The sequence below is a fragment of the Poecilia reticulata genome, linkage group LG6, assembly GCF_000633615.1.
Source record: "Poecilia reticulata strain Guanapo linkage group LG6, Guppy_female_1.0+MT, whole genome shotgun sequence".
In the NCBI taxonomy this organism is placed as follows: domain Eukaryota; kingdom Metazoa; phylum Chordata; class Actinopteri; order Cyprinodontiformes; family Poeciliidae; genus Poecilia; species Poecilia reticulata.
The window spans coordinates 28214554-28238722 of record NC_024336.1 but is presented as its reverse complement, the minus strand read 5'-3'; the positions used below and the strand labels follow the sequence as shown (position 1 = coordinate 28238722).

General features: G+C 36.4%; 1 protein-coding gene across 10 annotated transcripts in view; it reads right to left on the bottom strand.

The window, feature by feature from the left end:
• The window catches only part of LOC103466386 (pleckstrin homology domain-containing family A member 5-like), a 116058-nt gene extending 92254 nt beyond the window's left edge, over window positions 1–23804 (bottom strand). For 8 of the 10 annotated variants that reach the window (XM_008411910.2, XM_008411909.2, XM_008411913.2 and 5 more), the window contains exons 1-3: window positions 23607–23789; window positions 23419–23495; window positions 17434–17491 (exon numbers count right to left, since the gene is read on the bottom strand). In XM_008411910.2, the coding sequence (XP_008410132.1) occupies window positions 17434–17491; window positions 23419–23495; window positions 23607–23698 (227 nt within the window). In that variant the 5' untranslated portion in view covers window positions 23699–23789. Of the gene's footprint in view, window positions 1–14644; window positions 14908–17433; window positions 17492–23418; window positions 23496–23606 lie in introns of those variants that run through there. The other 2 variants (XM_008411924.2, XM_008411911.2) reach the window with 2 other exon arrangements.
• Between the last annotated feature and the right edge of the window lie 365 nt (window positions 23805–24169).

Below are 24169 nucleotides of genomic sequence, written 5' to 3'. Positions count from 1 at the left end.
CTGACCAAATCTGCTGGAACTTAGCTTGGGTTGCTAGGTGACAAGCATTGCCTGCTGATTTGTAACTTTACATCCGGAAGGATTTTTAAACAGCTAATTTTCCAGATGCCAAATAACTTACCAAAAAACACCTGGGGGTTTTCTATGCACTTGAGCTGTTTTTTTTTTTAAGTAGTAGAGACCTAAATGGAAGTACAAAAAATTTAAATAACAGATCCCCTTTAAACCTCATAATAAACTTACATTTTCTAAGAAAGCTCTGAGGCTTTCACAAAACAACTGTTCTAATGCTGAGATTAAATTGCATTCAACCCCACAGTTATGCTCCCCTTTGTTTTGTTTTACCACCCAAACATGCAAAATCCCAATGAAGCACTCCAAAGTTTATGGTGGGATTAGAAAGACAAAATGTGGAAAAGTTCTCTCCCTTTGCAAGGCAATGAATGTAACCAAGACTGTCACTAAGCTCATAAAATCTAGATGAGAACTGTGAGCAGATTTAAAACCTTATGAAAAGAAACAGCATGAAAGTGACCGCTGTGGGACTTTTGAGGAGTGCAAGGGGAGAGCAGGTGATTGCAAGGAGACAGCAGAGAGTGAACAAACACGAACCTCAGCACCAGAGGGGAATGATATTAATCCCTCCACTGCTGCTGCTAAATTGAAAACTTGGCAACAACCAGTGCATCAATGTAACACTGTACCTGTGAAAAAAAATGAGAGGGCTGTAATATTTCCAGGAGTCGTTTTCATGAGGGTGTGAATGAAATCAGAGGTTTGGTTCATCTGCCTGCAGAGCAGATGGGGAGCAGGGGGGAAAAAAGCCAGTTGGCTGCCTCTTTAAATGTGGATAAAGGCAAATTAAGAGATTGTATTCGCCACAATCTGCCTCAGGAAGCTGTCCATTAGTCCAAAGTTCTCTTTGGACACTTTAACATAAAGTCCCACAAGCTCACAGCTGTAGAGCATTTCAGCTGAGTGATGCCTTCCAAGAGCTCCCTAATCATCACAGACCATCTGGAAAACAACTGGGCCGAGCGCGGTCCGCTGAACCGAACTGGAGGAGGAGAGAGAGGGCCGGCTTCTTAGGGCGCAATAATAGAAATATAGATGTGTTGGAGGCACCTGATGCAAAAAAATACATATTATTGTCACAAGAAAATTCTGCTCTATATAAACACATATTTAAGGATGTTTCACATCTGATAGTCTGGTAGACTCTGTTTAATTGGGGACAAAAATAGCTACATTTTCAGTTGGAGCAGTTCACTTTCACATTGCACTGTGGTCTAATAGAAAAAACCTGTTCCCCTCCTCACCTGTAGTGGCGCTGCACCAAAAAAAACCCAAAGAAAAAATATCAAAAACCTCTGAAGAGAGCAGTTTGTTCACAAAACTGCCTCCTTTTGTTTCGGTTGTATTTACCCAGAATTATTTGCGCTATAGTCGACTTCCTGCTTCTGTAGCGGTCTCCGATCTGCTTGGATCCACATATGCATTGGAATCGCACCAAAGTCCACTTCAACTGAACAGAGATCTAGGTTTTTAGGTGAAACAGAATTGACATTTTCCTTTTTTTTCCCCAGACATTCTAGTCAAACGAACTAGAATTAAATTAAATTGGACTAAACAGTGTTGGTGTGAATGCTCTCCAACTTCCATCTGTTTTTCTCTTAGAAAAAACTCCAATCCTTTCAGAAGCAGCCAATGTGGCTGAATGATGCACCAGGAACAGCTGATCTCAGTCAAACTCTAAACTCTGAATAATAAAGTTCAGTACTGAGGCGAAGGCAGAAGCGGACGGATGTGAGCAATCAAACATGAACAAATCTGGGAAACTTTTCCTATTGAGACAAGGCAATGCCTGAGATGGTGGCACACAACGATGCGACCCCCCATGAAGACAGCTGGCCTCAGACTGAACCGGCCCGACATCAGCAAAAAGGTCGGCTCATCACAGATTAATGCAGGGATTATTTAAGTCCGACAGCTTTCTCAGCATTACATCAAAGACACCATGTTACTAAGAGGCTTTAGAAGAAAAGAATTAATTCACTCCTTACTGCTTTCCTTACTGGGCCCATAAACCTGGAGGAGCTGAAACTGGTCAACATTAAATCACTCTAAAGTTTTCCTGTTTCAGGTCAGTTGGGATCACTAAAATTATTTATAGCTGCCAGAATAAGGAGCGAGAGAATCTCTTTAGAGGATATTCATTTCTTCATAGAAGCAGCATTCAGCTTCTGTGCACCACAAATCTGGTGCAAAGATCCAGAAAACTGCAAAACAGCCGAAACACTGAGTTTCTACAAATCTAGACTTAAACTCCACCTGTTTAGACCAACATGATGGCACTTCACAAACTGTAACGTTCACTGGTTTTCTGTGTGTTTTTCTGTTTTTACAATATAAAGCACTTTGAACTGCCTTGTTGATGAAATGTTCTATTCAAATAAAATTGATTTATATTCATAAATTTTCCGTAGAATTTGATAAAAACTGAAAATATGTGGTTAAAGCATCTCTAGCAACATTAAAAAGTTGCTCGACACCGGACCTTTAGTTCTGGATTTAAAGATCCTTTTTCTAAAGTTTTCCAAATTGTTCAAACATCTAATAATTTTAGTTTAGTAAACTTCTGAATTTCTTGAAAGAAATAATTAAAAAATACCTTTTATTCTTCTGACAATCAGCAAATATAAATACCTTAATTAATCCTTTATCAGAAAATGTTTAGCCTGAATTCATTGAAGCGTTAAACTGCAAGAGCTCGGAAATAAATTCAGGAGAAGAATCTCATTTAAACCAGAAAAAAAAACTTCTGGTTCCTGTTCTAAGGAGATTAAAAAACTCATTATATGAGATTTATATCTCATTAAAACTAAAATATCACCTCTTTTAAATAAGAAAGTTTGTAACAATAAAACATGTCTTGGGATTTTTAGACGTCGTAGAGGAAACAGAAGGAGAAAACGGTGTCGCACTGATCCGCTTTATGCCTTTGTAACAAGTCGTAAACGTCAGAGGAGCAAATTTTTTATCTCTCATTAAAATGAGAAAATCTCTCGTTATAACAAAACTTTCTCAAAATAACATGATATAAAACTCGTCTTGTTATAACAAGAAACTTTCTCGTTTTTGCATTTTGTTACACCAGAAAGTTTTCTTGTTTTACAGAGAAACTTTCTCGTTACAACAAGCTCCAGCATTTCGAAGCTCTGGCAATTAAATGCTTCTGTATGTCAGTGAAAAAAAAAGTATTTTTTATGTAAATATGTGGTTTTAGCACAAACTAAACATATGGTCTCAAATATTGGACACTCGGAGAGAAAAGAGCCCTCAATAAATTACAGGGAGACATTTGTTTGAAACACTGAGTAAAAATACTTTAGGATAAACACCAAAAAGCATTATGTGCATTTGTAAACAAGACATTTTACTTGTTCCTGTGTGGATTTTCTCTGTGAAATTGTCTTAATTAGCACCTGGGGCAAGCAGCGACATCAGAGGGCTTTTTAACTCATACATTCGCACAGACGGCTCACACACCACACAATGTTTTCTTCCTGTGTGAGACAGATGGCGGCGACCCCACAGGGACAGAGATGCAGTCTGAGCACCTCAAAGCCGCCTGCCTGCCTCCCAGTCAGCACCAAACCTCACAAAAGAGAGCAACGCAGCCGGAGACGGGCTGGATGCTGCACAGCAGATCCAGATCTGCAGAGTTTCCCCCCTTAAATCACGCTACGCACGTTAGTGAGCGGCGAAACTACACAGCGCTGACGGATCCGCTGAGTCAGCAATCTGAACATCCCCTCTGCAGGAAGGGTGATTAAAAATTCTCTCTGTGCTTTGCAGCTTAAAATAGACGTAATATTAGCTAATATTTGGTGTGTGAATAACTGCGTAAGTGATTTATTAACAAATCAGTGATTTAAAAAAGAATAATAGCTGTGGTTAAAATTTCTAATCAGGGACATTTGTTTACAATAATTTGCAAAACTATTTATACCCTTTACTTACCACTTTGTCATATTGAAACCACAAAATTATAATGTAATTATAGCAACAAAGAGTAGCACAGGGCTGAAGTGAAAGGAAAGTATATCATGGTTTTTAAATGTTCTTCAGATAATCATCGAAAAGCAATTCCTGCATTTGCATTTAGCAGCTTTTGATAAACCAAAACAAAATCTAGTTTCTAGCACAAATATCTCAGTACACTTGAAATAAGACAAAAGTAGCTTTCAAGTAACTTTTCAGCAAGAAACAGGAGTGTCTTTCAAGTCAATAAGTTAATATTGGTTTAAAAAATACTAATTCAACTGGGAGACCATTTCACTTATAAAAAGCCATTTCTAACATGTTATAAATGAAATAATCTGCCAGTGGAAGAAGCACCAAAAGGAGGAAACGGTTTAGCAACTAGCCTTTCTAGCAACAGAATCTGATGCCATTTTTGTTTACATTTCTAATAAAGCCACAGTATTTTATGCTCTAATTTGTACAGTCTTTTATTGTTATTAATTTTCCTTTTATAAATTCGACACTTTTGGAACGTTTCTGTGAATCTACATCTCTTTATGCACCCAAATGTAGAGTTTGGGGGGAAAAGCTGCACTTTGTGTCTTCTTCAGAGGTTTTTGTGTTGTTTCATTCACTGGTTCTTGGTGCAGCGCCACCACAGGCGAGGAGGGGAACAGTTGTTCTGACACAGAGCATTGTGAAAATGTAACAAAAGCTGCATTTTTTGTCCCCAATCAAACCAAACTCAACCTTAAGCTTCTTTGGAAAGAAGGATACTAGATGGCTACTAGATTTTTGTTTGTATAAAGATTGGAAAACCAGGTTCTTTAATAGTTACTTCATAATGTGTTAGTCTGAAATATTACATCGAAAAGAAGTATGAAGAAATTTACAAGGGTATTCATACTTTGCAAGGCACTGTATGTTCAGCTGATTAAAAGTTTATTTCATCTTTTAATGCTTTTTTTAAAGGTCAGCCAACATACAGCAGAGAGCTTTCCTTACATAATATACTTAAAAGGTCACACAAAAACCTTCATTATCTCTCGTTTTAATCCACGCCGACTCGAGTGACACATAAGTAATAAGGGGACTCTTACCCTCAAGCGAAAATCAATATCATGTTTAACTTGGAGCAGCCACATGTTTACCATTTTCATCCAGTAAATCCTCTCTGCCGTGACAGGCAGAAGATCCTCGGGTCCAAAACAGACTCCCAAAACGTTCTTACCTAAGACTTTTTAAAGCTCCTCAAAGTCACTCAAACAAGACAAAAATGTCAGGGTGACAAAACAAAAACATGTATGGGTGTGAATGATTTTGGTTTTGTTATTGTGACAAAGTTTTAAGAGAGCGATTTGCCTCCCGTCAGATGCATGCTGGAACAAGCCGTAGCTATGGTAACAACAATAAGAGAAACTGGCTTTTCTTGTTCCCTTCGTGACTTATTTCAAGTCCTGTTTTTGACGTTAGGAGCCAGAGTTGGGTAAGTCTTGTGTACAGGTGTATTGTTACAGATTTAATAAAAAGAGACACATAATGTGTGTCAGAAAGACCTCAGGCCATCTGCAGAGCAAAGGATGAATTTAGATTGGTAAGAAAAAAAGTTATGTGATATCTACAATAAAACGCTGCAGGACTTTTGCCTCCTGCTCGATGTCTTCTGGTTTTGCCTTTTTGTCACATGATTATCAAACATGTGTATGTATAGGTTTATGGGTGGTACAAAACATATCCATTACATTCTTTGCAGAAAATCATTCTTAGATAGTGAGACTTTTATCTGCTCAGCTCTGCCTATTTCAAGCTCCTTTGAGAATAGGCTGTTTTAGGGACTGTGTCACTTTAAATCGTTGGCTACGCCCCCTAATTCAACGTTTACACTCACAAGTGAAAAGAGATGTGTAAATACACAACCATACATCTTTGAAAAGCAAAAGTGGAGTATCCTGCACAACCAACAAGAATGCAGCAAGTGGCTTCTGGACAACAAAACACTTGACTTTTCCAGCAGCCATTGTACAGTGAATATAGCGGTAAAACCATCTGACCAAACATGCTGAAGTTCTGCTTGGGTTGCTAGGTAATGGGGTGCAACTTGGCTGGGGTTGCTAGGTAACAGCACAGTGTCCATCAAATGTGACTCAATAATCGGGAAGTTTTTGAAATGGCTCATTTTCCAGACAACAAAAAACATGAACTTATTGCCATAAAACATCTGGCTGTTTTTAGAAGCAGATGAGACCCAAATGAAAGAATAAAAACACGAAAAATATGAATTTTGAACAATAGATTCTCTTTAAGATAACCTCAGATGTTACAAAATGGTTTTTAAATGAAGATTTCCATCATCCATTGGAGAGAGTTTGAGCATGATCCACAGGTTTTCGGTCAAATTTACTATAGCGCACTCCAAAACCTTCATTTTGTTTTTATTTTTTTTAACATTTGGAGCACACATTTCATATTTGTTTACTAGTCATGGTTTAAAATCAGTTTAATGTAGAGTCCAAACTGTGAAAACGTATGCCAGTATTAAAATAAATTAAAAATCTACATGCTTTCCTCAACCTTATCTGGATTTTTGTCCCAACAATTGGATCTCTCTCAGTTTCAGTGATGTAACTGAGATTTCTTGTTACATAATAAAGTTTGATATAAGGCTCGGCTCGGCTCACTCCCTGCAGAGTAGAGGGGAGCCTTACATGTCTGGCGTAACAGTCTGTCTCACAGTAAAAAAGGTTCACAGGGACTCATCATCTCTGGTTTGAAGGATGAACACCTAGGCTTCCAGCTATTCCTAGATTTCAGGTAAAGCTACAAAGAGAATCAGTTCCAACCGGCAGACAGAACCGAGGACCGATGTGAGCGCAGCCGTGACTGATTTTTTTGTTCACTTTGTCTAACAAGTACCCTATGGTGACATCCTGGAGCATTCTGCAGACTGAAAAGATCTCTAATTTCACTGAAGCTTCAGATTTATGTCCTGAACATGAAACTACAGTAAAAGAAATTAGTGAAGGCAAGAACAGAAACATAATTATCAACATTTGACATCAAACTTGAGGCTTGGGGGCCAAATCTGGCCCGCTGTACCTTTTTATGTGGCCCTTTAGACTCCAAATTACACCAATGAGTCCCTCCAGTTTTTCATAAAGCTGCACTCCCTACATTTTTTCTGATTTTTCTGACATTTTTTCTCAAAATTGGCCAAAAACATTAGGTTAAAGTGACTGATGCCTTAACCTTACTTCATGTCAAGTTATAGTCTGATCAATGTGAAAAGATGTTCAGTATTATTTAATTTTAAGAAACTCTTATTGAATGCTGAAACAAACAGATGTTTACTGATATTTTAACAATTTAATGGGCTTTATCAAAGCATTCTGGCTCAACAGGCCCAGATCTTTGATGCGACCCAAAATGAAAATGAGTTTGACGTTCTGGTCTACAGGAACAGCTGCAAGTACGGTGAAAATAACCTTTCAGATTTACAAAGATGTGTAAAATTTCCAAAAAATATAATCATTTAATGCACATAATGAAGATAAAAAAATAAAATCTAATAAAAGATATATGTGAATTCAGACTGAAATGATTAATTGGTTTTTGAAATAATCAACCAAAAAAAGACCATTTGTTGAAAGAACAACTTACTAAGTCCAGCTGTATGATAACCTAAATCCTGACAACACAGAATTTGTTTAATTGACACAAATAAGCCCAAGCCCATCTCAGTCCACACATCTAAATCCAATTAAAATCTGTCGAGTGGGATTAGGGCTACGGAGATTTATCAATAATCTCTTTCTCTGATTGCTCCAACTTTTGGTTCACAAACCTTCAGCTGTGCAACCGGTGAGCGTTGGTCTTCAAAGCAGAAAACAGAGCAACAACTGAACAGAGATATGCTGCATATATTTTCCGGTGAGAGATAAATTATGCAAAAGTAAGGTCCACAGAGTAAACTTGTAGAATATTTATATTTTATATGCCAGTTTATCCTTATGATGAGCACTCGCACACCACAAACTGCTCAATGGAAGCCGAAAAACAACAACCAAACACAAACAAACTTCAGTTCACTAAGGTGTGCTTATTATTCTGCCCTTCAGTATTATAAACAAGACAGCAGCTATCTCATCTTATAAGTTTAACTCTTATTTCCAAAACAGAATTAAGGAAACCAAAACATCAAACTGAGAGGGAAATATAGCCGGAGTCTGCGCCTGTTTATTGTTCCTGTAAAATCCTAATTGGAGTCAATGTATTCAACCGATTCTCTAAAAACGTCCAGACAGAGAATCCTACTTGCATATCATGACAGACGTCTTATATCTCATTTCAAACTGCAGCAAGATGTTATCAAAATGTTGACAAAATGTTGATTTTTGTCTTAATGAAAAGTAAAATGAAGAGTAAAATAGGTCTCAAATGATTAATTGGATTAATCGTAATTAATCTGAAGTCATTAATCATGATTAGTCGCATTAATCGCGATTGATCAATTATAGAAATGATCATCAATTAAGTTAGTAATTTATTAATTGTGAACTGGCGCATACAAACTAAAAAAAAGGCCATTTCATAAACAATTAGAGCAGTAATTAACCCAAAACTGTGATTGATATATATATATATATTTTTTTTTTTTTTTTTTTTTTTTTTTTTATATTAATTTATTTTTTTTCCATTCAAGACTTGTGTTCTACTCAAAACTCCTCAAGCTGTGATATTTTTCACTTGGTTCAAATTCTGTCACAAAAACAAAAATCCCTATTAATCATGTTTTGTTATCCAATTATTAATCAGTTAATCCAAAAAATGATCAAGAGCATATGAAGGAATGCAATGTTTTTTTTAATTTCAGGCAATTTGTATTTATTTATCTGCATCCCTTAACGTATTTCTAATATTATATAAAAAAGCTTAAATGAAAAATTTGAAGAATGTGCCACTCTTTAAAAATCCGATTAATCGTAAAGATAATCGATTGTTAAAGTAATCATTAGTCCCTAGAGTAAAATAATCTGGGAAAAGCTCAACTGTTTCTGAAACGATCCAGCTTTCTCTACATGTTTTCTTATTCTCTTCAGTGGCAGACCGCCCAACTAGAGATGATTGAAAAGAAGCAAAGTTCAACGTGAGTCCACTGTCTGTGCTCCAAAGTTTTAATCTGCCGTATCATCCCCAGCAACAGAAACATTGATCCACAGGGAGGATGTCAGTTACTGTAATGTGTGATTTATTGTTTGAGCTTGCTCAGACCCGCAGCAGCAGAATGGACGCGTAGAATTCATTATTATTTGATTTACCAAGAATTTTATGAGCTGTGACAGGATCTAAAGCTGCCAGCTTAACAACTTGAATTGGTGCTTTCAAGAAACGCGTCACAACAACAACAACTGCTCGGCTCCTGCTTCTGCTTTCTCCTCAATGAGTAAACCTGATTTATGGTGAGATGGCTGCAGGAACACAGGCAGTCATAGTAAAAAAGTCTTTGACATTTTTTTACTGTAGGGAAATAATAAATCTACATGTGCGTATTGATTAGCAGACCTTTATATTAGGACAGTCATTTTTTAAAAGTTGACCCATTATGTTTCCTTGAATAGGAATGCACAAAACATGTTCATTACATTTTTTGTCCAAAAATATACGCAGTCTGCTCAGTTTTGCCTATTTTGAGATCCGTACACCTTTGAAGAGCAGAAGTGGAGCCTCCTGCACAATCAACGAGGATGCAACAAGTAGTTTCTAGGTGGTACATTAACAACAAAACACCTGTCTGTTCCAGTAGCCATTGTGCGGCACATGCAGCTGTAAATCCAGCTGACCAAACATGTTGGACTTTGCTTTGGTTGTCAAGTGATGGGAGTCCTCCTGATGTGTGACATTACACTCAAAACATTTTGGAAATGGCTCTTTTCCAGACACCAAATAAGTTTAACTTATTGCCAAAAACAATCAGGGTGTTTTTTTAAGTGCTTGGGATGTTTTTGGAAGCACATTATGCAAATGTGACATTTGCATAATAGGTCCTCTTTAAATTTACTCTTAAGCTTTAAATAAATTATGTCACAAAATCAACCAAAACAAAAAGCAACTGAACACAACTTTTAAATGTGCAGTCAGTCAGTGTTGATCTTCAAAGGTGAAACTAAACCAGAAACTAAACACGAGATGCCCTGGAGAGACTTTGGCATCCTGTTTCTATTCTGAGTTGAATCATCCATAGATTAATTCTACAGAGTAACTATAATTTATCCTAACAATGGACTCTCAGAAACAATAAAGCGTCTTCAAAGCAAGCTGCCAAATGGTCTTTAAATGAAACATTAAGAACTGGACTGCAACAGAACTAGTCTTCAGCTCAGCCACAGGCTTACTTATTAGCAACCCGTTCTTCAAAACAAGGCAGCAGCTATCTCAAGCATTGCTTGAAGCAATTAGCACTGTACGGTGAGTTTTGTTCTCTTCTATTATTTCCCAAACAGAATTAATGAAACCAAAATAGAAAACCGAGAGAAGGAACTGGCACCAACGTGCACCTGTTTATTCTCAGCATAATTTCTCTAACTACTTCCTGTATCCACGCAGCAACATAAAACCTAATTGCAACGAATACCATGCCAACACAACAATCAGGCTTTGTGCACCAAAACATACATTTCTGCAATACTTCTAGAGCTCAATAACCTTTAAAGGTATAACCTGACAAATATGCAAGTGTGTTTATCTAATTTAGACTGCAATTTGAAAAACAGCCATTAAAATGCTGTTTTGGTTACAGAGAAAAACAAGCTGGACTTTAACATTTAAATGCAAAATGGAGCAAAGTAGTGAGATGATACACAGAATAGGATATTGGCTGAAATGATTATTCGGTTTAATCGATTATTCAAATAATCATCAACTAATTTAGTAGTCAATTAATTCAAAAAAGGCCAATTGCTGACAGAATAACTCCCAGTAGAAAATAAGCCAAAAATGTATGAAACAATATGTACATTTTGCAATTCAGATAAAAAAAACAAACAAACCTGTCTGTAAATATGTTCCACCCACAACTCCTCATCTAGTGGCAGTTTCAGCTTCACACTATTCAAATTCTGCAAATTAATTAACCTTTGCTACTTTTTTAATTGGTTAGTCCAAAAATAAACAGATCAGACCAACACTAAAGGCCTGAGCTATTCACAAAGTCGATGTTAGAAGTATTTTTTTTACTGCAAATAATCAAGCGTCCGCTAAAGGAATGCTATGTTACTGCATTTTATGCAATAAAATGTTTATATTCTATTTTAAAAAATAAATTAAATTATTTGCATAAATAAACAAATAATGTATTTCTAATATTGTACAAAAAAGGCTTAAATTAAAAAATGTGATTAATCGGATTAATTTGATTAATCGTCAGAATAATCAATAGATTAATTGATAACTACAGTAATTACTAGTTTCAGCCCTATTTTGACTACTTGAAAACCACAGCAGCAGAAGGTTTAGAGGTAGTTTAATTGGTCACAGGTTTATTTGTAGTGAGGAAGTGTTATAGATGCCTGCTAAAAGCCTAGAATTGGTGCTTTGAAGCTTCTCCTCAAATTACTGTGACTCCTCTCTCCTCGGTGAGATACACTGAGCTGGTTAAGATGGCAGTAATCACTTTTGGATGCTGAGGCACTTTGACAAAATTAAATCTGACATTTTGTACTGAGGCATACCACTAAAAGAGGAGCACATTTTCACCGCTTCAGGTGCCCAAAATGTTTCCAGCTCTGTACATTTCTGTGTAGGAAGTTCTATCCAATTTGCTTTAAGCCAGTCACAATCAACCCAGAAAACAAGAAAAGCACATTTGTCTTAGGAAAGCAGTAAGGTTTATTTATGCATCTGCTTCATTCAAACCTGTGTGTTTGTAGTAGAAGCTTAGGGGAGGCCATGTTTCTAGTTTGCACTGTCACACTAACAACCTGTAACTCATCCCTGCTAGCACGCAGCATCAGAGGACAGACTGCGTCAGCACAATCTGCTACTTGATGCTCACACTGTGTAACCTGATGGTAGTAGCCAACTCACAGACCCAGCATGACAACACACCAGATCTTCTGCTGCTGCAGAAAGACACAGACAGAAATGGATGTAAACGTGCTGCTTTCTTCAGTGATCAATTAGAGATCAGCTGATAACTGGATGAGCTTCAGTTTGATTGACCCAGCTGGAAACTCAAAAATCTGACTGTTTTCTGAACAATCAACTGCAGCTGAAACGATTAATCGTGATTAATCGTTTATATAAATACCACCCAATCGATTAATTGTTAACAACACACTAAGACTAATAACTAAAGCCAAAACTGTACAAAAATATTTACATTTTGCAGTGAAGATTAAAAAAAAAACTTCTTTGTCTGTTAATCTATTTTACCCAAAACTCTAACGCAGTTTTAGCTTCACCTAGTTCAAATCCTGTAAAACAAAATCTCCTATTAAGCAAATTTTGGAACCAATTATTAATCAACTAATCAAAAAATAATAAAAATCACCAGATTAGCCTTTATTTTAAGTGAAGCAGAAAGGGCTGAACTTTTCACATGTTGATGTGAAAAAATTATTCTTTTGTAACTGTAGATGCATCTTTTGCTACAAATGATCGAGCGTTCACTAAAGGAAGCTGCTGTTGAATTTTATCCAATAAAATGTTGTTGTTGAGTTTCTTTTTTTAAAGGTAATTTAATTATTTGTTTATTTGCATCTTTTAATGTTTTTCTAATAATATTGCATAAAATACACTTCAAAAGCACAAAATGTTAAATTATTTTTTGTGTAAATGTCTTAGTACATTTGAAATAAGTCAAAGTTACTTGTTAACTCACAAGTAACTTCATTAAGATACTGGAGCTTGTTTAAATCCTTAATATTGATGAAAAAGTACTAGTTACACTGGCAATTATTTCACTTATTGAACTTGAACTTTTTAATCAATATTAGTGAATCATTTACTTAAAACCAGCTCTTTTCTCTTAACGAAGTTACTTGTAAGTTAGTTTTGTCTTTGCACTAGAAACAAGACCATAAATGGTAAGACTTTGTGTTTTTGCAGTGAAAATGGATGATTATTTGAGAATTTAAAACTGTTTCACCTTCCTTACATTTTAAAAGGAAGATACAGTCCTAACTTTTTGATACTTGGAAGCATAAAATCGGCGACAAAGTAATAAGGTCCTACTGAGAAACCCGAGGCACTTCCAAGGCTTATCCAGCTGTCAGCAGAAGAACAGTTTTGGAGACTTCTCAGAGGATTTTATTGGCAGCCTTGCATAAAACCTCAAAATGTCCCACAGACTGTCCAAGTCGCAGTTATCTCATAAACCTGTCAGCATATCTCCTATCAAAACAATGAGTCACACTGAAATTAATAGTCTTGACACAGTTTTATGACTTAACGTCGAGAAAAAGACAATGACTACGGCACACTGGGCCGTGCCTGCAGCCATCTTTATGACTCTGGCTTTAGTGACCACATGACTGGGATTCTGTTGAGTAAAACACTGGAGGGGGAAACCAAGCAAACAAGCTGGAGAAAAGTGTCAGAAATAAAACACTCACCACCAGATCAGGGAGGCATTTATCACATGTAAGCTGATATCTGTGCAGGTTTTCAATTAGGCTTCGGTTATTTCCTTATAAGCTCTACAGGAATAAATTAGACACATGCCAACATTTGTGCTGCTAATGAGCCGCAGGACAAATGAAGACATTAAGAGAGGGAGTCGCTAGAAGGCACCGAGATGCATCACAATGCAATAAAACTGCGACGTGTTTGCTTGCTAGATTATGCTGCAGAAAGAGCGGCATTATGGCAGCTTAACAGAAGAAGTGAGGAAATTATTTTTGCTGCTCATTCTTCGTCCAACAGCGCACCGCGGGCTGGTGCTGGATGTGAAAATCCCTCCCTCAAACTTCTAGAGACTTGTTTAAAATTCAGCTGATGCACGAAACAAATCGTTTTTCACTCGCCAAAACGCAGCGTGCATGCATCATCGGGCTGGGCCAGAACCACACTGATCGGCTAATGAATGTGGCGCTCCCTAAAACTGTTTCGCACAGAGAATCTGTGATAAAATAGGGGATATGAAATTACTGGCAAACTGCCACATGAAGCTCAGGAAGTCAGAAAAGGATTCAGTGGGGATAACAAAGCATAATATCCTTCATTTTTCATATCACTGCAGCGGCGTTACAGTATTTTGGCAGATTTGACTGCTAAATATCAGAGAAGGGTAAGTTTTTCCTAGAAAATATGCAAAATAACATCTTTCACTCACATACCAGGATCTGAAGGACAGATTATGAATTAGGACAGAATAAGACCACAATGTCAGAGAGTAGAAAATAAAATATGTCGTTACTGAACCATAAACTGAACGTGATGCAGCTAAAAGCAGATTATGTGGAAATGGACTTAAAGTTTTATCATGATATTTTGTGTTACTACTGTGATAATGATAAAAGCGATTTATTACTTCCTTTTTAGCAATCATAACCTCACAGACATGAATACTGCTCTTGTAAAATGTGACCATTTGTAAAGAAGTGTGATTTATGCACACAGTAACTGCATTTAATCATATTTTCATATTTATTCATACCATCATCGAAAAAATAGTGAAGAAAATAGTAAAATTAACAATCCTCACACTGTCTCCCAGCATCTGAACCTCTTCAAAGTCTCTGGTTAAACTTTATTTTTCTTGGAAATACGCCCACATCGTGGAGAAAGTTATCTTTGTTTCAAGGACGACTGCTTCGGGAACCTCGGTCAGTAACAAGAAGGATTTGCAGAAAGACTTTGCCGGATTGAGCGGTCAATTCCTTCCATCTATGGCAGCAACGGACACAGCAAAGAGATAAGCTGCAAATAACGCTACAATGAGAATAAACTTTATTTTAGACATTAATTTATTGTTTTGATACCACGAGCATCGTCCCTCCTGCTGCGTTAGCTTGAGTTTAGCTGCTTGAGAACATAAGCATTAGTGACTGGTATTATTATTACATCAACAGTTTGGGATTGGTGCTAGCTAACTCACAAACTACGTTGAAGAAGCCTTGGTTGCAAGACATTAATTTATATTCTGGCAGCATTTAATGATGTAAGGCAGGATGGACGAGTCTTCTGTTGTTGACATATTTTAAGGAAAAACTTTCTGCTACTAAAGCTACAGAAACGGCTGAACAAGGTGGAGTGGAACGCCTTTTAAAAGCACCATATGTCCACTATAAACTGGGCAGTTTTTCAGTGTACACCAAGCTTTTAAGCGTAGTGGCCAATAGATTTACGGTTAAGCTTCAGGAATGGCCCTGAACTCAATCTTATGAAGAATAATTGAATCTGCTTGAAAGCCAGAACAAAGGATTTTGTAAAGGAAGACTCATTCCAGTGGTTGATGAATCACTAAAAGCATAAAATGCATGTGGTATTCATACACAGGGTAGGGGGCAGGGTTTCCCTCAGCGTATTATAAGTCTGGCGGGTCAACAGGCTTTACTTGTGCACCCACCAGGCTTAGAATTGATTACATTTTTTTAATGTTTGCATTTTTTATGTACTTTACAGTTGGTGTTCAGGTATTCATCTTTAAATAACAATTATCGATATTTTCAAATTCCCTCTCAACTTTAAAGATTTTTTATTTGTCAGGTTATACATTTAAAGGTTTTTTTCCCTCTCAACTTTAAAGATTTTTTATTTGTCAGGTTATACATTTAAAGGTTTTTTTCCCTCTCAACTTTAAAGCCTGTTGTTTTTTAAAGAACAACAGGCTGCTGGATGAACGACTGCCGGGCACCCCAACCACTAATAACAAGTTTTCTGGGGGAAACCTTGGGATGTATGTAAACTTCTGACCAGCTCGGAGGCCAACAGCAAGCAGAAAATATGTGCAAAAGTGGGTTAGTGGCAGAACTTACATGTGTTGCATTAGTTCAACAAGAATGATACACAAGAAAAGTTAATGAAGGGAGGCTTTATACACACTTTTATGGAATGAAGATTGCTATTTTCCAGAAAGATTAACAGCCTCTGACAGTATGCAGCGTTTTGGGTCGTCCCAGAAGAAAGACGATCATTATGAAAAGATCTCGTCAATTGTTGGCTTCAAAAATGTGGCCCCAGGTCAAACTGTCAGAACGATTAAAAAAGGGCTCTTTCATTGGTCTTGGAACAAAAAAAAATCCTTTAAATACAATTTCAACAAAACTCAGGATGGAGTTGCTGCAAAGTCACAACAGCAAAAACCTTCTGCAACAAACCATAATGCAGCACAAAACGACACGATCAGAAAAGCTGCTTGCACTTTGAAATGAATACTCTGGATTCCAGACAGCTCAGGTGCATCATCACAGGAATTATTGGTGCTATTTACTTTTTAACAGCACTGAATGCATGCAGTTAGCATTTATTTGCTCCAAGCTCCAAAGGTTTGCTTGCACCAAACTTATAAAGTAGTGAAATCTCATGTATGTGCTTTAAAATGTCATTCTATAAAAAACAAGGACATTTCTGAGCTTCAAAAGTTGAAAATTTGGAAGAAATAAATTCTCAGAAATTTTTTAGATGAATCTCTGAGTTCCGAAAGTTGATATTTTTTTAAATAAATCTCAAATTTTGTTTTATTTTTTTGCAGAATATTCTTTTTTTTAATAGAAAATGCACATGAAGTTCACACACATTTTCACATGTATATGCTGTGAATCACATGAAAAAGCTCATGTATTGATGTGTTTTTTGAACATTTCATGGTAAAAACACTCTTGATTTTCATGTTTTCATGTGCTACACAAAAATCAAGGTGAAATAAATGTAATAAATTGAGTTAAATTATTAGAAATATTAAATATTTACATTGTAACAGCGCTGATTGCATGCATTTAACATTTTTACACATTTATTTGCTGTAAGCTGCAACGCCTTGCAGCTTATAAAGTTATGAAATTGTATGTAGGCGCATTAAAACATCATTCCAAACTTTAGCACAACATTCAAACCCAAACAGCGAGAATAAATTATGAAAACAGAAAACATATTAATCTGCAAACAACTCCAAGTAGGACAGGAACCCTGGTCTGTCTGGTACTTGCACCATATTTCTGTGTAATCATTAACTTTGCGATAGCCTCCTACTGCAAAGAAATAGGGAGTAAAGGTCCAGCATTTATAACCTTTCACGAGTTTACTGCCAGGACAGAGCCGGGTTTCACAAGCAACATGCAGGCGAGTGGAAATAGATACATTTCTGTTCGGTAATCAAGCTGCATGGGAACGGTGAAGTGGTTTAATTATTTTACTCAGTGTTTGGGTAAAGGTGTAATGGGTGTGTGGTTTGTAGAGTAAAGTTCAACTCACTTGATAAAGCATCTTGCACCTTCAAAGGTAAATCCCTCTTCCCATCCAGTGGGTAGGTCTGTGTGATGAGGAAATAAAGATAAGAAATTAAATAAAAACATGTCAACAGTTCTGAGGAAACGTGTTTGGATACGAAATCTCAGGCTACATTTCACAACTTTACAGTAAAAAGATTTTAGATGCTTTCTCTCTTTTTTTTTCTTTTTGTGAAAACTGTTTCCAGGCAGAGGTGTTAACGTTTAAAAAGTTAGACTAAAGAGAGGCCAATTAACCTGACAGTCATGTTTTTGGACTGTGGGAGGAAACCGGAGTACCCGGAGAAAACCCACGCATGCACATGGAAACATTTTATGGTAAAACCCTTTTAATTCCCATCTTTTCACATATGATACTCATAAATTAAGGTTAAATAAATGATAATATGTTAACAAGAATATTGAACATATTAAGACAAAAACTGCACTTCTATTTTATATCAGATTAATACAAATGTTAATATAAAGTATATATTTAACCTAGAAATAATCATGATGTGGAGCCCAAATTGTCACTACTGTTAATTTTAAGAGTTCAAAGCTTTAAAGCTGACAAGCAGTTTTATATAAACACAATTACATTATGGTAAACATTTCTAATTTTTAAGACAGTAAAACTTTTTAATTTTTTTTATCCAGATCATCATATTGTGAGAATCACAAATTCCAAGTTTTTTTCAGCTTAAAAAATAAAAGTAAAACTCTAGTTGCTGTTAGTTTTAGCATTTATACTTAACATTTATACTTTGTTGGACAGCAGCTTCTTGAAACACAAATATAGCATATTTCAAGGTCTGTATCAATTATTTTTATCATCACCTTATGTGCCTTATACTTTCTTAACTTTAAAACAAAACAAATATTTCAATTCAGTTTTATTTTACTCAGCCAGCAGTCGAAAACTCAATATTTATTCACTGAGATAACAGGATAATAGAAGCATGTTTCTGCTACAAACTGAAAATGAAAACATTGGACTGTGTTCTTCCTGCTGAAAATGTCAATAAACAGTTATAAATAAAGTCGCCTGCATGAGTCCCTGAAGACTCTGTGGCTGTTTTTGAAATGTTTAAAGCTAAATGCAAAAATGCCACACAACAGGAAGTGGAAAGCCAAACAAAAACTAACAACCAGCACACCATGCTCCAACTTCTTATGCTGCTTCTTGCATAAACATAATCGCTTCTAATTTAGGCAGGAAATCTGCTTTATGCGACATTTTAAACTCTAACTTAGTGTTTCTTGACGCAGTAAAACATTTGTACAAACGAATCAACATTTTATCCGCAGGCAGAATGATGCCAGCTAAAACTGACATTTGCAGTTCTTCAACAGGAGCGGATGTCTGATTAATTACAATATTTAAAAGGGAAAACCCATTAACAGTGTGTTTTCAGGAAGCCAAGAGGTAAATACTTTTACAGGAAATCAATTATCGTTAAACTGGAACACTTACTTACAGACCGAGTAGAAGGGAGAAAACCATGATGTCAGTGAGCATTAGGAGGGATTTTCCATCTGAACATGTTCCAATAAATCCCAAATCAATTCAACTCTGCCTCACAAAACCTCTTTAGTTTGATTTGAGAAATGTTTATTAAAAGTACTGTTGATATACAACAATAACAAATATGCATTTTTACATTGTTGATGTATTTCTAATACTGATCAAGTGGTTGAATGAAAAATCTGCAGAATGCGGCAATTTTTATGTCCATTTATTTGATTAATTGTCTAAATATTCAATAGAATAATCGATCACTAAAATAAAAGTTAGTTGCAGCTCTGCTCATCTTTAATAGACTTTCTCACAAGTGACATATAAAAAAATTATTCTCAACACTGAACTGCAAAACAATCATAATTCCAAATGTAAGAATATTATTTATGCTCTCTTTGAACAAACAGTGGAGTAAATATTAAATATAACAATCCTGACAATAAAGCCAGTTTTGTTGCCAGTTCAAATATAATTAGTCGGTATTTATTGCTGACATAATAAATCAAACTTCTTATCATAATAAGAAATTCAATAAAGATACGACAAGCTGCATTTCTGCAGGGATTCTGCATGTTCTCCCTGTAGTCTGATAAAGTTTGAGTTCCCGGTTAGCCGGTGCGTTATGGACCGTTATGTCAGAGTTTTCACGCTCGCCTCATAGTCACGTAGCTCGCTGGTTTTTATTTTATTTTTTACAGCAATACAATGCATATCAAATGCTTTGTCTACTTAAAGTCAGGTAGAGTTGCATTGCAGCCACATGACGATCAGAACAACTTATCCCGTTGAGCTCGGGCAACCAAAACAGTTTCTGTGGCGCTTATTAAAAACTCATTAGACACGAAATGGAAGAGCTACTAAAGCCACATGAATTAAATCTCACGTTTGTCCCCCTTCATCCAGCAGCAGAGATGCGCTGTGCAGAGGATCTAGCTCATCATGCAGGGCAGGTCCAATGCTGAATGAGGCCTTGAGCAGAATATGTTTCAGGGGCCCCTCTTGCCGCCGCAAACATCAGCACCACTAACAGCATTTAACCATTTAGTGAAATCTGGGAGAGCGGGCTTACTTTAATTGATCCAGCAGTCAATTATAGTTGTAGTTAACTAAAAGGTTTTTTGTGAACAAACGAAGCTAAAACTCAAAGATTAAACTCGTAGCATCAGATTGTTGCTATGGTAACAAAACAATCCAATTATGAAGATTGCTCTTTGAACTTTTACATAGTAAATTTGCCATCTTCTTAAAATCTTAAATTTAAATGTTAATTTAAAATCTTTTAATTTATCTAGGCTGAAAACATTAAATCAAATTTAACAGCGCCGATATTCTCTTAGTTCATTTATGCCTTGGGCCGGTTCTAAATGCGATCAGCATTACAACGTGGTTTTAGATCCACTAACTGATGACTTAAGTTGGAGTTAACAGAAATATCAAATAATTGATATTTTAATTGTATTTTTTTGTTTGTTTGTTGTTTTTAAGATTATATAGTTGTGGGTTTAATTATAGTCGGCAATGTCTTCCAGTAATATTTTACATTTTCTGTCAACTTAACATCTTTTAATACAAAAACACGATGGACATCTCGGTGCCCCGACCACCGGGCTTAGTAGGACCTGCCTGTGATGGACTGGAATCCAACCTGCATCTCGCCCAACTGGGAAAAGGCACCAACAACTCAGCAATTCTACACAAATTAGGCGCCGTTTATTTTCTATTGAGTGAAAACAATCATCTGTTGCTGCTACCAGCCGTCTGCTGTCGGAGGAATTACTAAGAAAGTTTTAAAATATGTCTGCAAAACTATTGAAATCATGCAAAGTATTTTAATAAGTAGTGGTGGAATATTTGTTACTGAACTTAATTACATCTTTTAAGCATCTGTACTTCACAGAAGTAGATTTAATTGTGGGTACTTTCGACTTTTACTTCACTACATTTTACATTACGTATCAGTAGTTGCCACCTTTATTATATTTATTTATATATGTGTTGCGTTACACGTTACAATCACGTCACATTGCATTTATTAGTTTGAAAACGTTTAAAAAACAGCTTTCAGGCCCAAGTTTTGAAAATGAAGTCAGGAAATTAAAATGTTGTTCACTTTTATTGACCAATTATAAGGTTGAATATAAAGTATTTTGTAACTGTGGCCGGGGAAATAACCAGAGTCTATTGTCCCTTTTTTCAAGGCAGACATCTTTTACCTGAATGTGTTTAGTGCAGCTGAAATAACATGTTGGTTTTGCTTTGTGTTAAATAAAAACTTTCAAAGATATAATCATTCCTGCTTTATTTGGCTTCATGGCGTTTAACTTTGCAAGTCATCCCTGAAATTTTGATGCACAGAATCACAAGTTTAAGTGTAAACTTTGTCAACGAGAGTAAACACATTAAAAACATGCATAATTTGAAAGACTGTTCTTTAAAATGGCACAACATTATTGATTTACTAAGCAAAATATACAAAGAAACTTACTTTCACTCAAGTAAAAATATAAATTTAGTAGTTTTACTTGAGTATAATTTTATGTTTATTTGTACTTTTACCTAACTACTATAATTGAGTATTTTCTCCACATATTCCCATAAGTAATTTGAATTTTGGTACATTTTGTGGAAAGGTTTTGTAGGAAAACAAAATGTAAGTTTTTGCAACATGATGACAAAATATTAAAACCACTAATTATTAGGACTATTAGGTCCTAATAATTAGGAAAAGGGAAGTTTAAAGGCGATTATTAATGAATATATCATGTTGCACCAAAAAGCACAGCAAGAACTGATTTCACAGTCAAATACAGTGATTTTACAGGAATATCTCATAGAGGCGTATCAAGGTCGGTGTAGATAGAAGAAAAAAGTATTCGTAAGTTTCCGCAAAAAAGTTGTGACGCTTTTAAATTAATCTCAGAAATTTTCAAGAAAAAAAAATGGACATTTCTGAGTTTCAAAAGTGGAACATTTTCCACTACTGAAAATTTCTGAGCATAAACAAAAAATTTCTGAAATTTTTCTTGCAAATTTAAAATTTTCAAACCACACAAATTTCTGTTTTTTTGTTTTAGAAAATTTATGACATTAATCTCAAAATTTCTGAATTCTTTCTCGTAAATTTTTGAGATGGCACCACAGAGGTTTCCATGTTTTCTTCTAGAAGATTTATTAGATTAATTTTACAAATCTTGAGTTTTTCAAGTACTCTTTCAATTTGTCAAGTTCACATATCTTATTTTTCAATAAAAACTCTGAGATTAATCTCTAATTTTCTGAACTTCTTGACAGAAATTAACTTTTCCTGTCTATAATGGCCCTAAATCACCTTAGTATTGTTGATATGTGCCAGCCTACCAGCCAGATTAAAGCGCTGTGGATGCAGATGTAAACACAGCTAATCCCACAGGAACTCAGCGTTTAGCGATGGGTTTACGTCTTTCTTCATCTTTCAGAAAAAACATAAAGAGTAGCTTATTCTAGATTACACACTAGTTGTTTGCACCGACGCTTTATAAATTCTCAAGTTACATTCACAATTGTGATTTGACTGTCAGAAGTTTAGAGATTAATCTCAGAAATTGTATTAGAAAACTTGGACATTTCTGAACATAAAAAGTGAAAAGATTTTGACTTTTGAATCTGAATTTTTCACATTTTTTCTAGAAGATTTATGAGCTCACTTACTCTTCTTAGTCTTGCTTTTCAGACTCAAAAATTTCCAAGTGTTTACTATAAGAATTATGAATTAAAAAAATTTTTTGTTGTTTTTTTGTTTAGTTTTTCAAACCAATTTTTTTTTTCACGCTCAGAAATGTTCTTGTTTATTCCAGAAAAATTCTAAGATTATTCTCTAATTTTCTGAGTTTCTTGGTGTAAATTAACAGATGTTGTCCCTGTGTATAGCGGCCATACCCCGCCGTGGCATTGTTGATAGTGAAACCTATCCTACCAGCCAGATTGGAGCGGTGTTGATGTTGATGTAAACATAGCTAATCCCACAGGAACTCAGAGGTTAGCGGTGGGCTTTCAGAAGAAAGGAGAAAACATCAACATTAGCTTCCAACTCCGGTCCACACGCTGGTTGCTGTTTGTACGAACCGTCGCTTTACAAGTTCTCAAGTTACGTTCGCCAGCGTGACGTCGTCAACTTCAGGTGACCGAGCCAACCTGAGGAGGCGGCTCGCGGGGAAGTGGCTCGAGCTCGGCCAACGGTCGGCTCACTTTCCACAGCACGAGCCCACTCATGCATTAAGAAAGGGATCACGGATGACAGAGCTCCCCCTCTCTCCCTTCCACTCTCTCAGCGTGGGAAGAATCGTGTTTTTATTTTCTGTTTTTTTTTTTCGGGGGTGAAATATAACACATGACGGCGGACGCGCGAGCCAGCCGTTGCGGTTAACTGAAACTTGACAGCTGAGTGACATTTCTTCTTCGTCTCCTTCTTACCTGGAGTTTTCCTGTGTCCGGTTATGATTGCTTCACCGCTCAACGGATGCAGCCAGGTTGTACTCTTGGCTTCTTCGCTGTTGAGACAGAGAGGGATAATAATACAGCACATGCAATAACGACCCCTGACTTTTTTCCTTTTTTGAGAGCTGAAAGACATGAACTGGGTTAGTTAAAGGTGCGTTTACTTAATGAAGAAGACGCGTCCGTCCCGAGTAACCCCATAAGTCCAGGAAGACGGGAGAGCAGAAATCCACTCGGGCTGTAGCTCCGCCGCCATGTCTGGCACTAATGTATGACAGCGGCGCGGCGCCGCTGGTGCAGGCAGCGCGTACACGGAAACCTTGGCAACGGGGAAAGCTGAGAGGGGGGCGGGAAGGAGCCCGTGGTGTGGGGCGGCCAGGTAGAAGGCTTCGGTTGCATGGAATAGACTTTAGAATGGGCTTAGAGGGGCAGTAGCCCAGGGCTTCAGTTATTGGGGGGGGGGGCGACCCCAGATTTTTTTTTTTTTTTTAATGACCTTCATCAAACATTTTTACTTTATATTTGTGTTGTAAATCCCTCTTGAAAAACCAAAAGATTAATTAAACTTGCAGTATGTAACTTTTATAAAATGAAGAGACCACGGAAGCCCATTAAAAACCTCCTGGTTATTCCACCAAATATTGATTTCTGAACTCTTCCTGAGCTAAAACATTAGTATTGTTTCTAAATGAACATGAACTTGTTTTCTTTGCATTATCTGAGCTCT